The 21,288-nt window shown below is 39.6% G+C and overlaps 3 protein-coding genes across 4 annotated transcripts in view; 1 reads left to right on the forward strand and 2 right to left on the reverse strand.

The window, feature by feature from the left end:
- Nucleotides 1-7,882, reverse strand: part of LOC134572767 (sialidase-3-like) — a 28,676-nt gene extending 20,794 nt beyond the window's left edge. Inside the window, exons 1-2 of the mRNA XM_063431950.1 lie at nt 7,846-7,882; nt 1,622-1,831 (exon numbers count right to left, since the gene is read on the reverse strand). Of these exons, the coding sequence (XP_063288020.1) occupies nt 1,622-1,822 (201 nt within the window). The 5' untranslated portion in view covers nt 1,823-1,831; nt 7,846-7,882. The remainder of the gene's footprint in view (nt 1-1,621; nt 1,832-7,845) is intronic.
- A 5,336-nt stretch (nt 7,883-13,218) lies between these two features.
- On the reverse strand, nt 13,219-18,984 carry SPCS2 (signal peptidase complex subunit 2). 2 transcript variants are annotated; one of them, XM_063431981.1, is made up of 5 exons: nt 18,878-18,984; nt 16,817-16,900; nt 15,795-15,955; nt 15,053-15,187; nt 13,219-14,968 (listed from the first exon to the last, which is right to left on the reverse strand). In XM_063431981.1, the coding sequence occupies exons 1-5, from the start codon at nt 18,917-18,919 to the stop codon at nt 14,782-14,784; spliced, it is 609 nt and encodes a 202-aa protein (XP_063288051.1). In that variant the 5' UTR covers nt 18,920-18,984; the 3' UTR covers nt 13,219-14,781. The 2 variants fall into 2 exon arrangements, with proteins under 2 accessions (XP_063288051.1, XP_063288043.1); XM_063431973.1 differs by having other exon boundaries at nt 18,866-18,968.
- A 167-nt stretch (nt 18,985-19,151) lies between these two features.
- Nucleotides 19,152-21,288, forward strand: part of XRRA1 (X-ray radiation resistance associated 1) — a 63,873-nt gene continuing 61,736 nt past the window's right edge. Inside the window, exon 1 of the mRNA XM_063431961.1 lies at nt 19,152-19,238. The gene's annotated coding sequence lies outside the window, so the exon portion shown is untranslated. The remainder of the gene's footprint in view (nt 19,239-21,288) is intronic.

A 21,288-nucleotide genomic window follows, 5' to 3' on the forward strand; every position in this document is an offset into this window, starting at 1 on the left:
GTGTTACAAACCCACGCACATCTAATGGAATGTCGCGTTTCACTGAAAACAATCCGAGGCTTTTACGTCTTTACGTCTATGCACCAGAAAGGAACATTCCAGAACCAAGGATATTTTAACCTGCATTCAGGATACTGAAGGATATTGAAGGATATTGTTAAAATCGTAAACTGACTGTTTGTTTAGGTAATTTTGGCTCCTTCATGGAAGAGACCGTTTAATTAAAAAGCCTCTAAAACTTTGCATTGGGATGCGCGCCGGCGTGTGTGTGTCTGACCTGAGATCTGGGGGGGGGAGGAGTATTTGAACCCCTGCTGATTTTGAACGTTTGTCCACTGACAAATGATCAGTTTATAATTTTAAGGGTGGGTGTATTTTAACAGTGAGAGACAGAACAAAACAAAAAAACAATCCACAAAAATGCATGTCAATAAAGTTATAAATTGATTTGCATGTCAATGAGTGGAATAAGTATTTGATCCCCTATCAATCAGCAAGATTTATGGCTCCAAGGGGTCTTTTATACAGGTAACGAGCTGATATTAGGAGCACTCTCTTAAAGGGAGTGCTAATAATCTCAGCCTGTTACCTGTATAAAAGACACCTGTCCACAAAAGCAATTAATCAATCAGATTCCAAACTCTCCACCATGGCCAAGACCAAAGAGCTGTCCAAGGATGTCAGGGACAAGATTGTAGACCTACACAAGGCTGGAATGGGCTACAAGACCATCACCAAGCAGCTTGGTGAGAAGGTGACAACAGGTACGATTATTCACAAATGGAAGAAACACAAAATAACGGTCAGTCTCCTTCGGTCTGGTGCTCCATGCAAGATCCCAACTCATGCAGTTTCAATGATCATGAGAACGGTGAGAAAGCATCCCCGAACTATACAGGAGGATCTTGTTAATGATCAAGGCTGCTGGGTCCACAGTCACCAAGAAAACAATTGGTAACACACTAAGCCGTGAAGGACTGAAATCCTGCAGCGCCACAAGGTCCCCCTGATCAAGAAAGCACATGTACAGACTCGTCTGAAGTTTGCCGATGAACATCTGAATGATTCAGAGGTGAACTGGGTGATGTGTTGTGGTCAGATGAGACCAGAATCGAGCTCTTTGGCATCAACTCAACTCGCTGTGTTTGGAGGAGGAGGAGGAATGCTGCCTATGACCCCAAGAACACCATCCCCACCGTCAAACATGGAGGTGGAAACATTATGCTTTGGGAGAGTTTTTCTGCTAAGGGAACAGGACAACTGCACCGCATCAAAGGGACGATGGGCAGGGCCATGTACCATCAAATCTTGGGTGAGAACCCAATCTAATGATGGGGTGATGATCTAATTATAAAAGTGCCAATTTCTCATTAAGTCGGCACTTTTAGAAACTGGGGTTAAAATAAGATACTCCTCACCCATAAAGCACTTCAGCAAGCTTTATGTTTCTGGTGTGGTCCTTTAATATTCTATCATTTCTCAGTAAGCTCTGGCCTAGAGTATAGTGGGTATTATTTTCCAAGGCTGATTATCAATATCGAACAGATGAATCATATTAAACCAGCAGCCTTAAGGTTTGAACAAGTATTTTGGATAAAAACACATAAAAGATCTAACTTACATGAATAGCCTCATAGGTCTTCACCCCCCTTCGCATTACAATGCACAAGGCATCCTGGTCACTAGGCGAGGACCGTTTCTCTGAGAAAGCCAGGAAAGTGTGGGGCTCCGGTACATAGATAAGTGCTGGAATGCGGTAAGTGATTCCACTGGGCTCCTGATGGAATAGAGTCACCAGGTCTGGTGAGTCAGATCCAGCCATGACTAGTACCTAAAAAAAACAAAAAACCATACAACAGAAAATAAATGTAAGCTAAAAAAAACACTAACCACTGAGAACTTGTATGTATGGGGAGGAAAAACTTTACTAACAATGCCATAAAGGTCTGCTCTTACATCGCCAGTGACCCCCAACTTCACACAGACTGATTTCTAATCACATTTATTGTAGTTTAAAGACACATTACTGGTAGTATAATTGCTGGGGATTGAAACGCTGAGGATATTTGCATGTTTGTGCCGGGGGCTAGTTACACCCCCTGCACATGTGACTTTGGCAGCCTGGAACTCTGTTAAAAAGACTGCCAAATGTCAACTGTGTATACCGGTATTTCATTTCTGTCATGGAGGTAAGTAGAAAATACACTTACCTCTTACAGCATCTACTTTGCAAAGCTGTACAAGAGCGTGTACTGGGACATGCCTCCCATTGTGCCATACACACCCGTATGAACTCACTAAACCCCTGGCATTGTAGAGCAAGCATGTCAAACTAGAAGGCTAGCAAGGGCCAAATAAACAAAGCTTAAGTTTATGTGGGCAGCAAAAAAAATAATGTAAATTTTCACTGCCTCTATTAAAACCCAGCCCCCCCTCTTCTACTAAATCCCAGTCTCCCCCCCTCGTCTACTATATCCCAGTCCTCCCCCCTCGTCTACTATATCCCAGTCCTCCCCCCCTCGTCTACTATATCCCAGTCCTCCCCCCCTCGTCTACTATATCCCAGTCGCCCCCCCCCCTCGTCTACTATATCCCAGTCGCCCCCAACCCCCCCCCCCCTCGTCTACTATATCCCAGTTAAAAAAAAACAAAACAAAAAAAAACACAGCCAACAAGTAGTGTCCGGAGTCCGGCCTCTGGCATACCCCCAATGGCCCCATCCGCACCTTAAAAAAGCAGATCCTCCCGTTACTCCTTGAAAACCCTCACACACTCACTGACAGACACACAGAATCACTCCGACACAAACATACACTCACAGTCACACACATTTACTGACAGACACACAGGCTCCCTCACAGACACACGCACTGACAGCCATACACCTATAAACACAGACACAGCCATACACACAGACTGGGTTGGTTTCTTACCTGGAGTCTAGTGGGGTTGCTGGGCAGGCATTGGAGCGGACAGGCAGTGAAGGAGCGCTGATTGTAAGCTCTTCCTGCTCAGCTCACTCGTGTGAGCTGAGCAGGGAGAGTTTACACTCAGTGCTCCCTCGCCGCAGCCTGCGGTCCACATAAATATTAGTTGTGGGCCGCGAGTCTGACATGGCTGTTGTAGAGGATACAGAAATTTCAGTTAAATAATTTGGCTGTGCCAGGACAGCATGGCATTTCAAAACATATAAAATGGTTTGGAAACCCAATATGAGAGAAGTGACAGTTACTCTTTAAAGAATGAGAGAGATGAAAGTGAGCGAGGGAGAGAAAAAAAGATTTTATTAAAAAAGACACTGAGGCGAGAATTGTGGACCGCGGCAGTCAGTCTCCGGCAGACGACCTTATGGTGAGTACCTCTTATTCCCATTTTTCCATGTAAAAGTGGGGGGGCAGACTGGCACTGTTTTACCAGGCATGGAATATTATAACCTCAGATGTGTGGGTTTTGCAAACAATTCAAGGGTATCGGTTGGAGTTAGTCTCTCATCCCGTACAGGTGCTCCATCCTCGGGAGATAATCATTCCTGCCGATCATCAAACCTTGATTTCACAAGAAATTGCAGAGTTGGCATAAAAAAAAACAAAAAAACACCATTGAGCAAATGCCTTGTGACACAGCGGGTTTCATGAGCAACCTGTTTCTGGTACCATTTTTCTTCTTTAGTTGTTGCTCAGCTTTGAAATAGCATAATAGGAGCCTCCGTGTCTTAAATAAAGTTACCAGATTTTATGATTAAAATGACGTAAAGTCATGATTTTATTATTGACACGGAGGCGAGTATTATTTCCACCCACCCTTCCCTCTGTGGATTCAAGGATATTCTCTTATATTTGGTCATACCAGCCGTAGTTTCTGGTAAGTACAAGAATATTGTCTCTTGCACAGGTAAGTGGTAAGTAACTGGGATTTTACGCTCTATGGTAGATTTACTGCCTGTATTTTATTGTCATACCTGTAGATAGATAGCTCATTGTTGAATATGAGTCACAAACTTTTTATATTACCATATTTCTCTTCTCTCTCTTAGCTTGAATGCATCTTCTTCACCGGTTTTGGTGGATTATATCTGCCTGAATTTAACTTCGAGATAAAGGAGTTTTTGTTTTATGGGTTCCTGTTCTGTTCGTTTTGTTTGGTTCCACCGTTATTGGTCTTCAGGTGACTACGCAAGAAAGAGGAGGAGTCAAGGAGTACCACACCTTTATGGGCTGTACTGGATCCTGATTGGTTGCAGTGTTGCTAAGCTATGTTATGTTTTTTACTTATGATTTTCTCTCAAATTTTTATTTGCTGCTGAGGGTAAATAAAGAGATAGCATAATACTCACCTCTGTGTCATTAATAAAATCATGACTTTACATCATGTTAAAGGAACACTATAGTCACCTAAATGACTTTAGCTAAATAAAGCAGTTTTAGTGTATAGATCATTCCCCTGCAATTTCACTGCTCAATTCACTGTCATTTAGGAGTTAAATCACTTTGTTTCTGTTTATGCAGCCCTAGCCACACCTCCCCTGGCTATGATTGACAGAGCCTGCATGAAAAAAAAACTGGTTTCACTTTCAAACTGATGTAATTTACCTTAAATAATTGTATCTCAATCTCTAAATTGAACTTGAATCACATACAGGAGGCTCTTGCAGGGTCTAGCAAGCTATTAACATAGCAGGGGATAAGAACATCTTAATTAAACAGAACTTGCAATTAAGAAAGCCTAAATAGGGCTCTCTTTACAGGAAGTGTTTATGGAAGGCTGTGCAAGTCACATGCAGGGAGGTGTGACTAGGGTTCATAAACAAAGGGATTTAACTCCTAAATGGCAGAGGATTGAGCAGTGAGGCTGCAGGGGCATGTTCTATACACCAAAACCGCTTCATTAAGCTAAAGTTGTTCAGGTGACTATAGTGTCCCTTTAACCCCTTAAGGACACATGACATGTGTGACATGTCATGATTCCCTTTTATTCCAGAAGTTTGGTCCTTAAGGGGTTAATAGTAAAATCTGGTAATTATTTGCTTCAAATACACCTAGATCATCTTCCTGGTCTCCACTGCCCTTCATTCTGAATGTCGGTTATATATCCGTTTAAATATATCAAACACCCTCTCCATGCACCATTCTCTCTGCTCCCCAACAGAAGGCAGAAAGTAAGTGCAGCGGTGGGTTACTTTCTCAATCTATCTGTAAAGATACATTGAAGCAAACTGTTCTATACAGAAACAAACATTCACTGAACTGATGATAATATCAGAATGCTTCTATACTTCTATGGCTGCAGGCTTGGTCTTTGGTATTAATAAATCAGGAAGTGATCAGCAGAATTCTTCCGCCACATGTGAAACTCTGCAACCCAGCGTTCTTTAAATAACACCATGCATAACTGTATGACTAGGAGTATACAGGCGGATTGCTTCGTAAAATTGTGTTTTCTGTTAAAGAGGCTCTGCCATTTCCTTATATTTTTAATTAAATGATGTTGTGCTAAAAGTCCCCCCTGAGCAGTCTGTTTTTTGTCTTTCTTCAAAATGATCATTACTTAAAAAGTTATGCGTAAGTAAAATAATACTCTGATAATTCACAATTTAGTGAATAACTGTGTTAGTGAAACAATCACTGTATAAAGTGGAAACTGCCAGCTGCAATATAAGAGCAATTACATCCAGCACATCGAACAGCAATTACAGTCCTTACAATAGGGAAGATCACATTTTAAAAAAATTATCATAAAAATCAAAGCCATGTGAAAAAAAGCCAACACATTAAATATTCGGTCTAATTTTCCTTACATACTCTTTGACCCCCAAAAATCAATCTAGAAAATTAAATTGTGTTTTGCTGAGAAGTATTGAATACAAATATGAAAATAAAGATCACAAACACAACAACAGCATGTTAAAATAACACTAAAAAGGTACAAAAATGGGACTATCAAATTAGTAAATTACTACTAGTACGAAATGTACGAAAGCGTGTTTGCTATTGTTTGTTAACAAACAGCCACTTCCACACAACAGCTTAATGAAGCTATGGGGCAGGAATGACAAGGCATAGTCTTACTTTAAAGGGGCACGATAGTGTAAGGAATGCAAATGGGAATTCCTGACGCTCTAGCTGTAAAACATAGTTTAGACGCCCGCGCCCTTTGCCTCTCTTTAAAACGTATTTTACTCTCATTTTTCCAGCACCACGCGGGTATCATAAACACTGACAATCTCAGAAAGTATATAGTGACAGTGTATATTATAAGGTATATAGTGACAGTGTGTATATTATAAGGTATATAGTGACAGTGTATATTATAAAGGTATACAGTGATAGTGTGTATATAACAAGGTATATAGTGACAGTGTGTATATAAGGTATATAGTGACAGTGTATATTATAAGGTATACAATGAGTGTGTATATAACAAGGTATATAGTGACAGTGTGTATATGATAAGGTATATAGTGACAGTGTGTATATGATAAGGTATATAGTGACAGTGTGTATATGATAAGGTATATAGTGACAGTGTATATTATAAGGTATATAGTGACAGTGTGTATATAAGGTATATAGTGACAGTGTGTATATAAGGTATATAGTGACAGTGTGTATATAAGGTATATAGTGACAGTGTGTATATTATAAGGTATATAGTGACAGTGTGTATATTATAAGGTATATAGTGACAGTGTGTATATTATACGGTATATAGTGACAGTGTGTATATTATAAGGTATATAGTGACAGTGTGTATATTATAAGGTATATAGTGATAGTGTATATAACAAGGTATATAGTGACAGTGTGTATATTATAAGGTATATAGTGATAGTGTGTATATAACAAGGTATATAGTGACAGTGTGTATAAGGTATATAGTGACAGTGTGTATAAGGTATATAGTGACAGTGTGTATAAGGTATATAGTGACAGTGTGTATATTATAAGGTATATAGTGACAGTGTGTATATTAAAAGGTATACAGTGACAGTGTGTATATTATAAGGTATACAGTGACAGTGTGTATATTATAAGGTATACAGTGACAGTGTGTATATTATAAGGTATACAGTGACAGTGTGTATATTATAAGGTATACAGTGACAGTGTGTATATTATAAGGTATATAGTGACAGTGTGTATATTATAAGGTATATAGTGACAGTGTGTATATTATAAGGTATATAGTGACAGTGTGTATATTATAAGGTATACAGTGATAGTGTGTATATTATAAGGTATACAGTGACAGTGTGTATATTATAAGGTATACAGTGATAGTGTGTATATTATAAGGTATACAGTGATAGTGTGTATATTATAAGGTATACAGTGATAGTGTGTATATTATAAGGTATATAGTGACAGTGTGTATATTATAAGGTATATAGTGATAGTGTGTATAACAAGGTATATAGTGATAGTGTGTATAACAAGGTATATAGTGATAGTGTGTATATTATAAAGGTATATAGTGATAGTGTGTATATTATAAGGTATATAGTGACAGTGTATTATAAGGTATATCGTAGCAGTGTATTATAGTGACAGTGTGTATTATAAGGTATATAGTGACAGTGTGTATTATAAGGTATATAGTGACAGTGTATTATAAGGTATATAGTAGCAGTGTATTATAAGGTATATAGTGACAGTGTGTATTATAAGGTATATAGTGACAGTGTGTATTATAAGGTATATAGTAGCAGTGTATTATAAGGTATATAGTGACAGTGTGTATTATAAGGTATATAGTGACAGTGTATTATAAGGTATATAGTAGCAGTGTATTATAGTGACAGTGTGTATAATAAGGTATATAGTGAATGCTAGTTATATAATGACTCGCCTCCTGTCTCTGGGTTGATTATTATGGTCCAGTGCTCGCTCTCACTATCAGCCAATCAGCTTTCTGTGTACAGTCACAGCGCGCCGCACGGATGGTACCTGGTCTCTGATTGGTGGATTTCCCCAGCAGCGGGCCAGCTCTGAGCTGGAATACAGGAATATCTGCTATCAAATTCCCCAACCTCGTAAAAAATCCCCTACACGCGTCACTTCCGGTGAGGGAAACCAGCTGGATCCTGTGCAGCACTCCTGCTACTCCTCCACAGCTAGGTTCTGGAAGGTAAGTAACACAGCCAGGCCCTGGAAGGTAAGTAACACAGCCAGGTCCTGGAAGGTAAGTAACACAGCCAGGTTCTGGAAGGTAAGTAACACAGTCAGGTCCTGGAAGGTAAGTAACACAGTCAGGTCCTGGAAGGTAAGTAACACAGTCAGGTCCTGGAAGGTAAGTAACACATCCAGGTCCTGGAAGGTAAGTAACACATCCAGGTCCTGGAAGGTAAGTAACACAGCCAGGTCTTGGAAAGTAAGTAACACAGCAAGGTCCTGGAAGGTAAGTAACACAGCCAGGTCTTGGAAGGTAAGTAACACAGCCAGGTCCTGGAAGGTAAGTAACACAGCAAGGTCCTGGAAGGTAAGCAACACAGCAAGGTCTTGGAAGGTAACACAGCCAGGTCCTAGAAGGTAAGTAACACAGCAAGGTCCTGCAAGGTAAGTAACACAGCCAGGTCCTGGAAGGTAAGTAACACAGCAAGTCTTGGAAGGTAAGTAACACAGCAAGTCTTGGAAGGTAAGTAAAGCTAGTTTTACACTTTCATTATAGTTAGTGCATTCACTAAGCTTAGGCACACGGGACATTTAGGGTTAAGTGAGGGTTCAAATTAGGATTAGGTAAGTGATTTTAACCTCTCTCACGCTCTATTCTTAGCCTAACCCTTGGGGTAAGGGTTCAAATAAAGTGTGAAAAAAAATCACAATTTATAGATATTCCCCTAATGTGAAATATCACTAAATATAACAAGTCCCTAATCCTAACATTAACCCTAAATGTCCCATGTCCTAAGCTTAGTGAATGCATTAACTATAATGAAAGTGTAAAACTAGTTTTACTTACCTTCCAGGACCTTGCTGTGGAGGTGTAGCGGGAGTGCTAGAACGCATGTGCAGCACAGGATCCAGCTGATTCCCCTCACCGGAAGTGACGAGGGTAGGGGATTTTGATAGAACACTTCCTGTAATAGCGTCGGTTTAACCCATAGTGTGCCGGTAATGGCGGCTGTTTAACCCATAGTGTGCCGGTAATGGCGGCTGTTTAACCCATAGTGTGCCGGTAATGGCGGCGGTTTAACCCCCAGTGAGTGCCAGCTAAAGCAGATCTATGTTATTCAGTGTGAGTTATCCATTGTCTGTGTTATCTAGTGCTGCCATCTGTATCAGGAGAGTTAACTCAATGAGTGCTAGTAATAGGAGGACTGTAATATAATGACTGTAATGGGAGGACTGTATGATACCATAATAATGAAAGGAGAACAGTGTAATACGACTGATTGAAGTAGAACTATGTGATATAATGACAGTAATTTAAGGAGGACCCTTTAATACAATGGCAGCAATGAAAGGGAGACCGTGTAATAAAATGTCGGTAATGGAAGCGGCACCGTGTAATACAATGAAAGGGAGACCGTGTAATAAAATGTCAGTAATGGAAGGAGCACCGTGTAATACCATGACAGCAATGAAAGGAAGACCATGTAATACAATGTCGGTTATGGAAGGAGCACCGAATAATACAATGAAAGGGAGACCGTGTAATAAAATGTCGGTAATGGAAGGAGCACCGTGTAATACAATGAAAGGGAGACCGTGTAATAAAATGTCGGTAATGGAAGGAGCACCGTATAATACAATGAAAGGGAGACCGTGTAATACAATGTCGGTTATGGAAGGAGCACCGAATAATACAATGAAAGGGAGACCGTGTAATAAAATGTCGGTAATGGAAGGAGCACCGTGTAATACAATGAAAGGAAGACCGTGTAATAAAATGTCAGTAATGGAAGGTGCACCGTGTAATACCATGACAGCAATGAAAGGAAGACCGTGTAATAAAATGTCGGTAATGGAAGGAGCACCGTGTAATACAATGAAAGGGAGACCGTGTAATACAATGTCGGTTATGGAAGGAGCACCGTATAATACAATGAAAGGGAGACCGTGTAATAAAATGTCGGTAATGGAAGGAGCACCGTATAATACAATGAAAGGGAGACCGTGTAAAAAATGTCAGTAATGGAAGGTGCACCGTGTAATACCATGACAGCAATGAAAGGAAGACCGTGTAATAAAATGTCGGTAATGGAAGGAGCACCGTGTAATACAATGAAAGGGAGACCGTGTAATACAATGTCGGTTATGGAAGGAGCACCGTATAATACAATGAAAGGGAGACCGTGTAATAAAATGTCAGTAATGGAAGGTGCACCGTGTAATACCATGACAGCAATGAAAGGAAGACTGTGTAATAAAATGTCGGTAATGGAAGGAGCACCGTGTAATAAAATGTCAGTAATGGAAGGTGCACCGTGTAATACCATGACAGCAATGAAAGGAAGACCGTGTAATACAATGTCGGTTATGGAAGGAGCACGTATAATACAATGAAAGGGAGACCGTGTAATACAATGTCGGTTATGGAAGGAGCACCGTATAATACAATGAAAGGGAGACCGTGTAATACAATGTCGGTTATGGAAGGAGCACCGTGTAATACAATGAAAGGAAGACCGTGTAATACAATGTCGGTTATGGAAGGAGCATCATGTAATACAATGAAAGGGAGACCGTGTAATACAATGTCGGTTATGGAAGGAGCACCGTATAATACAATGAAAGGAAGACCGTATAATACAATGTCGGTACTGGAAGGAGCACCGTGTAATACAATGACAGCAATGAAAGGAAGACCGTGTAATACAATGTCGGTTATGGAAGGAGCAACGTGTAATACAATGACTGTAATAATAATATGACTAAAATGTGATATAATGACAATAATAGGATTGTGTAATAGTGACAGTAATGGAAGGAGGACCGTTTAATACAATGACAGTAATGGAAGGATTGTGTAACATGATGAGTGCCAGCTATGGCTTGTTTGTTAACACAGTATCTACCTCTCAATGCCAGTTACTGAAAATCTAGTTTTACCCAATAAGTGCCAGCCATTGAGAATACACACACACACACACACTATTGTGTATAACCCTTGCGTTGAATATTAGATTAATTAGAGTGTATACCTTAGATTAGTTAGGACCTGGGTATGATCAATATCCAATATGTGGGCCTCATGCCCAGAGACATTTTCAGATTTCTGGGAGGCTGCCATCTACAATAACCTTAACCCCTTAAGGACCAAACATATGGAATAAAAGGGAATCATGACATGTCACACGTCATGTGTCCTTAACCCCTTAAGGACACATGACATGTGTGACATGTCATGATTCCCTTTTATTCCAGAAGTTTGGTCCTTAAGGGGTTAATATCTGCTACTCAGTCAATATCGAAGACTGTGCCTGAAATATTGCAACATAGGGGGATACTGTTTATTTTCAATATTTCTACAGAGAGCAATTGTGAAAATTGCAACAAACTTCCTACTATTTTGATCACTATATATAGGGTGAGGTAGAGGCAAAAAAATGCCTAAAAAATTCAATTTATGACAACAAAAAAGAAATTAGACCTGTGTTGAAGAAACCCCACACTGTAGTCCCAACAATGTAATTGCAACAAAGAGTCCTGCGCATCCAGTATAACTGTGCACAGCCATGTGCTACCGCAGTTTTTTTTTATTTTTTATTATTTATTTTTCTTTGTGCAGGGAGTAACAATGCTACCGCAGTTTGAGGACAAAAATCAAACCGCAAACGTTTTGGGCAGCAGCCCTTTCTCAATGCTAATGTCTTGGCAATCTTCTTTTAGCCATGGCCATTTTTATGTAGAGCAACAATATTTTTTTTTCATATCCTCAGAGAGTTTTTTGTCACGAGGCGCCATGTTGAACTTTCAGTGATGAGTAGGAGTGATAACACCAAAAAAAAATGGCTAATTGGGCCCAATTTGAACATTTCCACTTAGGGGTGTACTCACGTTTGTTGCAAACGGTTTAGACATTAATGGCTGTGACTTGAGTTATTTTGAGGTGACAGCAAATTTACAGTTATACAGTCTGTACACTTACTACTTTACATTGTAGCAGAGTGTCATTTCTTCAGTGTTGTCACAAAAAATTATATAAAATATTTACAAAAATGTGAGGGGTGTACTCACTTTTGTGAGATACTGTAAATAGTACTAAGTTAATAACAGAATATTGATGGATACAATATCAATGAAGAAATGTCATATTGTTTACCAACGTTCGTGGAATATGTGTAATATTACTATGTGCTACACACAGGATTACCAATGACAGATAACACTAAAAAGTTAATTTTACTTCTTAAAAACCTAACAGAATCTTACAAAGTTCCATTGTATAGAGAGGTGAAGAAGAGTTTAGGACGTGTCAAAAATCTAATTTAATGGCAAAATTACAGACACAAGTCTAGTAAAAACCAACCAAAACGCTTTGAAGATTGACTTGTTGGTGACGAATGGTTATCCATAAAGATAACCAAGAGGACGTCAAACGCATCACGAAATTCAGTGAACCCATTATACAAAAAGGTAAATGGACCCCCCTGACAAGAATTTTCTGTGATGTAGTTGCGCCATCTACCGACCAAAATCTAGATTGTCTGTAGGGAAGACACGCCCACCTTACTCTATTGGTCACTATCAACTAGTGACGTATAGAGAACTTCTCCTTTAAAAATTAAAGGACAAAGGAGAGAGAGGGACACACTGAGCATGGAGCCATATTGTATACTTATGTAAGATCTAAATATTCACTGATTATCACGCATGTTACATATTATTGTCACAATAAATTATATTTTATAATTCAATTGTGATTGTGTGAAATAAAATCCTCTAATGAAACATATTCCAGGACCTATGAGAATTAAAATAGTGGGTAGTTCTCAGCTTTAAATATAAATCGTGGAAATAGTGCCAAGATATCAATTTTGATATAACAAAAATTGATAATTTTTATAAAAAATACTTATCACCCCATAAATAACGTCACACGACTCTAGCATAATTACAATGGGGTCTAGTGTTGGTGTATGGTGCTCTATGCCTTTAACATGCTTATGCCAGCTCTGCATCTGCCATTTTTAAATAAAATAACTTGGTATTGAAAAGGCTAAATTAGACACCTGTCCAGGATTCATTCATTGAGAAAAATCAGACAGATGGTCATCTGTACCTCATCTCTCCTTTTATTGGAAAACAAGACTTAGAAAACAGTGGTCAGAAACAAAATGCTCAACAGAAGTGGAATGTAACATCAGACAGAACAAGAACAGTAACAGATCTATAAATGCTTGGTTTATTATAGGCCTGAAGACAATACTAAGCTCAACAGGTAGACAGAATGACCTCTACATTCTGCTCATCACTTCCTCTTACATGGTTTACAAAATAACTTTTATTCCCATCAAATAAATATTAAAAAATAAAAGAATGGACAGATTTCTGTTTACGGTAGGGTTTTGTCCTGAAATGCATAAAATGTGACTTTGTAGCTTGGGCATGCGACATAAAAAAAAGTTTTTAGATGTAAATTTTTTAAATTACCAAAAAACATTTAAAATTGTGTATGGTGTTGAAAAATCATACATTAAGTTGCAAGTTTGTTTTGATGGTTATATTAGAAAGATACATTAGAAAGATGTTTGGTTATCATTAAATGTAAGCGTCTGGCTCTTTGGATCTAAATAAATCTGTTCTTAAGCAGATATTTCACTATAGTTCGGTGCTCACACAATCACATTAACTTGAAGATTCATCAATGATCTTAAATTACCGTTACAAACACATAATACAAATATTATGTGGACCAGTTGTACCCATGCCAGTGAACAGCACGTATTCCACACCAGTGAAGGGGATGGAACTGGGGACGTTTCACATTAGTAACAGTTTATACATTCATGGCTTTCATTTTAAAATCCCTGGCTTGCTGACATTTTTTTCTTAGAAAAGAACGGATACACCTAAATCTTTTATGCAACATAATGTGATGCTCAAAATGAAATATCCATTTGATGGTATAGTAAGCAGAGTGTGGAAGCGCCCTCTAGGGTGTAATATTGGTAATTCACAAAACTGTATTGCCTATGATATTTAGAAATTATGTTAATTGCGCAAGTAGGATTAAGGCATTTCTCTTAATGCAGGTAAACCAGGAATGGCTTTAGTGTGGATTTTAATATGATAATCTTGGCTACAATATAGTCAAGAACATAAACATTATCCTGACACTTTACCAACACTATGTTTAAGTCTCTTATTTTGCAGATTACTGAAAAGCATAGTTTGATGATTTCAGGACAAAATCCTTATTAGCCCCTTTCCCAACCCGAAACGGCAGCAGCGTATTCGACCAGCATTTATCACTTGGATGAAAGAAAAACAAAAAAGGAAGCAGGCACTGGCCTTCGGGGCAGGAAAAGCATAAACATTCCTTTATAGCAAAGGTAACCAATCTGTGGCTTGACAGCAGGGGGAAGCTAACTCAATCTAACAGCGGTCTGGAACTACAGGTTTCATGATACCATGCCAGCTTAAGGCAAAAGGAGCATGGGAAATGGCAACACAAGCTACAGCTACTGTTCCATTCCAATGATCCTCCATCACCCTGAGCAAGGTCATGGAATCAGGTTTAGAGGCTAGGGAGCTGCAGGTTGGTTACCATGGTATTTTTTTTTACAAGACTTCTGTTTTCTTCCCTCTTATCCTGGCAGGAAGACCCTGATGTGAACTGTTACTTTGTCTTTTTCTCAGCAGATAAACTATCATGGAGCTTGGAGACTTCTGGCTCAAACATGTCCATCACTAACGTGCCATTCTCATCATAGAATTTGGCGATGGATTTGGTGAACTCAGCATCCCGTTGATTCTTTGTTTTGCCATTGATATAGGTGACTTTCAGGGTGTATTTGTCATCAAACCTACAAAAATCAGAAAGGAAGATATTAAAGACATTAATCCGTGTCTAGGATTTCCTTCATGCAGACTTGCTTCAATCCAATTACCGTTTCAGGCTGGAGGAGAGATGCCAAATGTCATCAGGGTCCATTCCCGCTGGATCCTTTCTGTGAGCGACCAGGAAAATGCTCTTTTCCTTGTACGAAGTGTAGACAGTGAGGACACCCATCATCAAGAAATAGGTTCAAGGTGTTAAGGTATAAAAACATACATTCACTGGATTAGCCAAATCTACTGCAGCATGTGCCTATCATGTTACACTGTGTTACCCCCATCTGCCAGAGCATGCATCATTCAACACATTACTTTATATGATAAAAGGTGAAGGATTAACAAATGCATTGTGCTGGCAGAACTGCTATAAATGCTTACAGCCCACTGGAAAAAAAAACAGATCCAACAATTACTGTGAAGTCTACTATTACGATCCTTTAAATTATTGATTCCGATCCTGTTTATTCTATACAGTTATATGCTGTATAGATTAGGTAATTGAATAAATCCCAATAGGGGATTAGGATATTTTACAACCACTTTTCGTGGCACCCAAGACAATGACATGTCGGGTGTGTTAAAAATAACACTTTTATTTAACTGAAGGAAATAGGGGCTCCACAGCTCTCATTTCCCCCATTCCTCCTAGATTTAATTCACCGTAACAAACCCAGCACCATCACCACACAAATAGTGACCCCAGAAAAGCAGTATAGTGTAGGACACCCAGCTAGGATATTAACATGTCTCAAATATTCTACACACAACACCAACAGATATTGTTATAAAGGATATGATATGACACAAAAAGCTAACACAGGCTTGGATTCTGGGAACGGATGCAAATAATCCCACACCAAGGCTACAATAGCGAAGACGCAGGAGATGGTGCAGATTATGAGGCGGCCATCGATCAGGCAGAAGTTTTCCACATATTTATACTTTTCAAGAAGGACCTGGTTAACAAAATAAGATAAAAATAATAATTAATAAAATGAATTCTGCCAACAAAGGAAGTCAGTGATCACAGAGGAGAAATATTTTTTTTTCTACCTGTCTTTGGCAGAGTTGGACAGAATTTCTGGAACATTTAAAAACGTCATTTAAAGGGTTACTCCGAGCACTCTGCTGTAATGTTTATGATGCCAGGACTACCATAATCCAGTTTCCCAATAAGAGGAAGAAATGTTCTGCACATGGTCCTCTGTGGCCGATTATGTTCGCATCCAGCTTCTTGGAGTATTTGCCAGCTTGGAACTTTTGTTCCTGGTTGACAAATGATGCCACAAGAATGCTGAATATATGTTTCATAACAAAGCGCTCCACATAGAGTCTCCAGGCACCATGCCTACTTCAAATCAAAGATGTAACATTTTAAGGAAAATTTTGTAAACAGAAGAATTGCAAACCCTGGCTAACTCTTAGAGTGTAACTAGCATGGAGTCAGGGTAATGGCCCAAAAGTCTGGACGAGCATTTTGGATCAGACAACATTGTGAGATCTCTGGTCTACGTCATCTGCACAGAAACAAATTGTATAATCCTTTCCTTGAACTAAGAATGTAAGAGACTCTTTTTTTTGTTTAAATAAAATGTTTGTAATATTTGCAGCAGCAGTCACCAGCATACCTGCTCAGCCAGATGAAAGAGGGACATTTTTCAATTTGTAAAAAAATTGAGAAGTGAAAATATTAAGACAGTTGAACTTTAACATATTAGCAATTTTTGCCTATTTCAAGCATTATCATTAACTTAAGAAGTCCACTACCAATGTATGTCTTGCAAAAGACAAGTCAAAATGGTTGAGAATCACTGTACCTTTTTAGCTGCATCATCCAGAGAATTTTTAACTGCGGAGCCATCCCATTTGTCAACTTTTACTGGCTTGTCATCAATTTTCCACTGTAATCACAGATGGTACAATGGGTATCAGTAAGGCAACCATGTTTTAACATTTAAATTATTGGACAATACAATGTTTGTGCTATGCAGTGTTATCACAAAACTTTTTTTCCCCCCTCAATCTTCTTAATTTTCTAGCATATAGAAAAAAAAAAAAAAAAACATTCAAAAATATTAAGTCATATGAAAAATATATCAAGGTGATTAGAATACGACTGATAATTCCACAAGCTGTTCCCAGAGCAGCAGTAGTGCAGGAATGTTTGCAGTCTCTTTTTGTGGTTTTAAAAACAGCCTTGTTCAAGTGCATAACAATATGCATATTTTTAACATATATCCAATGAAATAAAGTAAATGTTATAGGTGGCTTTAAGAGAGTTAGCTGGGTAAACACAACAAACGTCCCAATATAGATAATATCTAGACATGCGCAGAGCGCTTTCTTGGCTTTTAGGATTCATTATTCGGCCCTGAGATCCAATCTAGTGCCATCATAAATAAAAATAAACCACAGAAAGATCTGTTAAAACACTATACAGTTGGCATAGAACCTTTAAAATAATTACAATTGTAAATATCAGTTATTATAACTTAAATTGTGCATAGCCATGTCAGTTACCTAGAGAAAAAAGTGACAGCTGTTACTATTTAGCACAGTGACAGCGTTGCGTAATAGTCATGTAAGAAAAAGAACAAAAACAGCATTTACGCATTTTACATGACAGCAGCACAATAAAATATGTACAATTTGACAGGTTCTCTTTTTTTGTAAACCGCCTGGCCCAGCATAGCAGAAAGAATAAAATAAAAATACCACAGCCCCCCAACTTGATATTACTCAGGTCTTTCATATCCCAAGCATTTTGCCATCGCTTCTTCTGGATCATTGGCAGAAAGATGTGTGGAAGAATAAACTCGATGGCTCGGATTCTTGTTTTCAATCTAGATTACTATTTACTATATTCACTAAAATAAATTCTATTCTGCTATAATCACTAAATGATAGCTGTAGGAGCCTGAAAGTGACCTGCATTAATGCAAGAATACAGTATATACACCAATGGCTCTGTTTAAATGCTTCAATCAAAAAAAGACATCACAACCACTGTTTGAAAAAGGCATTCTCTTCATGGCTTTCTGGCACAAACAATGAAAACAATATAAAGGTACAGTAGGATAGAGAAATAAAAAATTAAAAAAAACTTCTATTAAACATCCTCTGCTTTTTTTTTTTTTTAAGAAAGTAGGGATAATGAATAAGTGATGAATATATATATATATATATATATATATATATATATATATATAATATTATTTTTTATATGCTGGATTGTAAGATACTGTCCTTTGTAGTGTGACAGTCCCTGGCAAGGTGCTGTGTGTCACTCAGCCTGGGCCTCCAGCGGTCCTCTTCCAAAATCTAGATTCCTCTAGAAGATATTTGGATTTACCCACTGATCTCCCAGCTGTTGTGGACTACAGCTCTCATGGTGCTCAGCCAACCAAAGCATCATGAGCAGCACTAAAAATAATAATAATGGAGGACCAAAATGTTAACCACCCCCCTCCCTGCTTTGTGTTGGGCTGCACATGGAAAGAGCTACCGAGAAATATCCAATATCCAGCATTGCTGGGAAGCCAAGTCACCCTGACAGCTGCTCTGGGAGCCCTCCTCCACTTACCTCCCCCGCAGCATGTGAATGCTGCATACCACACGGGGGCAGCATAAGAATGCCACACACAGCACCTTTCCTGCATGCCCCAGCTGGGTGAAGGGGTGATACCCAGGAGGGAGCGAGGAGCCAGACCCCTGTGGATGTTACACTGCTACCACCTCTGCTGGGAAGCCGCGCCCTGCCAGACTACCTCCATGAGCCGGCATGTAACCTCACAGTGAGAGATTCTCCCACACCCCATAATGACCCCAGAGACCCCACATGTAGCCCCCCCGGAGCCGGTCCGTACCCCCCCATTTACTTTCTCCAGGATGCCGCCGTTCCTGCCTCCTCTCGCCGCCATCTTGTCTCATCCCGCTGGCTCCTGACCTGGCGGCTGCTGATTGGCTACCGCCGGCCCGTGACGTCCCCCATTCGCCGCTTGTCAGAGCTAATAAGAGAATCGGCTCTCGCGGTAGCGTGGTGACGTCACGACGCCGCGAAGTGGTGCATGCCGGGAGTTGTAGTTTCCCCCCCTGCATTGGCTCGGGGTTAAGGGACTGAGTAAAATGATAGCGTGCTTGGTTGCTAGGAAACCAGACATGGCGCAGGGAGCTGGGACTTTGGGGGTTCTCTAATCCCCAGTGAGGAGCCTGGTCGCCCGGGACAGAAGGTAAAGCATTGTAAGCAATGGAGGAGCACATATCATTACTCTAAGAGCTCTTAATGTAACAAAAAGGAACTCAAAGATTGAGAAATAATTTAATATTAACAGGGAGTGTGACATGGAAGCAGAATTATGGATACATACCTCCCAAGTGGCCCTATATTGGCCCAAATCCGTCTGTACCACTTTTATATCGTAATGTCCCTCTATTCTAGGAGCTCCATATTGTTGGTGTGTCTGAGTGTATAACAGAGCTCCCCAGCAATAATACTCCCAGTAATGTGGCTGAGTGTATAACAGAGCTCCTCAGCAATAATACTCCCAGTACTGTGTCTGAGTGTATAACAGAGCTCCCCAGCAATAATACTCCCAGTAATGTGACTGAGTGTATAACAGAGCTCCACAGCAATAATACTCCCAGTAATGGGTCTGAGTGTATAACAGAGCTCCACAGCAATAATACTCCCAGTAATGTGACTGAGTGTATAACAGAGCTCCACAGCAATAATACTCCCAGTAATGTGACTGAGTGTATAACAGAGCCCCACGGCAATAATACTCCCAGTAATGTGTCTGAGTGTGTAACAGAGCTCCACAGTAATAATACTCGAGGTAATGTGTCTGAGTGTATAACAGAGCTCCACAGCAATAATACTCCCAGTAATATGTCTGAGTGTATAACAGAGCTCCACAGCAATAATACTCCCAGTAATGTGTCTGAGTGTGTAACAGAGCTCCACAGCAATAATACTCCCAGTAATGTGTCTGAGTGTGTAACAGAGCTCCACAGCAATAATACTCCCAGTAATGTGTCTGAGTGTATAACAGAGCTCCACAGCAATAATACTCCCAGTAATATGTCTGAGTGTATAACAGAGCTCCACAGCAATAATACTCCCAGTAATGTGTCTGAGTGTATAACAGAGACCCACAGCAATAATACTCCCAGTAATGTGTCTGGGTGTATAACAGAGCTCCACAGTAATAATGCCCCCAGGAATGTGTCTGAGTGTATAACAGAGCTCCACAGTAATAATACTCCCAGTTATGTGTCTGAGTGTATAACAGAACTCCTCAGCAATAATACTCCCAGTAATGTGTCTGAGTGTATAACAGAGCTCCACAGCAATAATACTCCCAGTAATATGTCTGAGTGTATAACAGAGCTCCACAGCAATAATACTCCCAGTAATGTGTCTGAGTGTATAACAGAGACCCACAGCAATAATACTCCCAGTAATGTGTCTGGGTGTATAACAGAGCTCCACAGTAATAATGCCCCCAGGAATGTGTCTGAGTGTATAACAGAGCTCCACAGCAATAATACTCCCAGTAATGTGTCTGAGTGTGTAACAGAGCTCCACAGCAATAATACTCCCAGTAATGTGTCTGAGTGTATAACAGAGCTCCACAGCAATAATACTCCCAGTAATATGTCTGAGTGTATAACAGAGCTCCACAGCAATAATACTCCCAGTAATGTGTCTGAGTGTATAACAGAGACCCACAGCAATAATACTCCCAGTAATGTGTCTGGGTGTATAACAGAGCTCCACAGTAATAATGCCCCCAGGAATGTGTCTGAGTGTATAACAGAGCTCCACAGTAATAATACTCCCAGTTATGTGTCTGAGTGTATAACAGAACTCCTCAGCAATAATACTCCCAGTAATGTGTCTGAGTGTATAGCAGAGCTCCACAGCAATAATACTCCCAGTAATGTGTCTGAGTGTATAACAGAGCTCCACAGTAATAATACTCCCAGTAATGTGTCTGAGTGTATAACAGAGCTCCACAGTAATAATACTCCCAGTAATGTGTCTGAGTGTATAACAGAGCTCCACAGCAATAATACTCCCAGTAATGTGTCTGAGTGTATAACAGAGCTCCACAGCAATAATACTCCCAGTAATGTGTCTGAGTGTATAACAGAGCTCCACAGCAATAATACTCCCAGTAATGTGTCTGAGTGTATAACAGAGCTCCACAGTAATAATACTCCCAGTAATGTGTCTGAGTGTATAACAGAGCTCCACAGTAATAATACTCCCAGTAATGTGTCTGAG

Source organism: Pelobates fuscus, chromosome 1, assembly GCF_036172605.1.
Source record: "Pelobates fuscus isolate aPelFus1 chromosome 1, aPelFus1.pri, whole genome shotgun sequence".
NCBI lineage: Eukaryota > Metazoa > Chordata > Amphibia > Anura > Pelobatidae > Pelobates > Pelobates fuscus.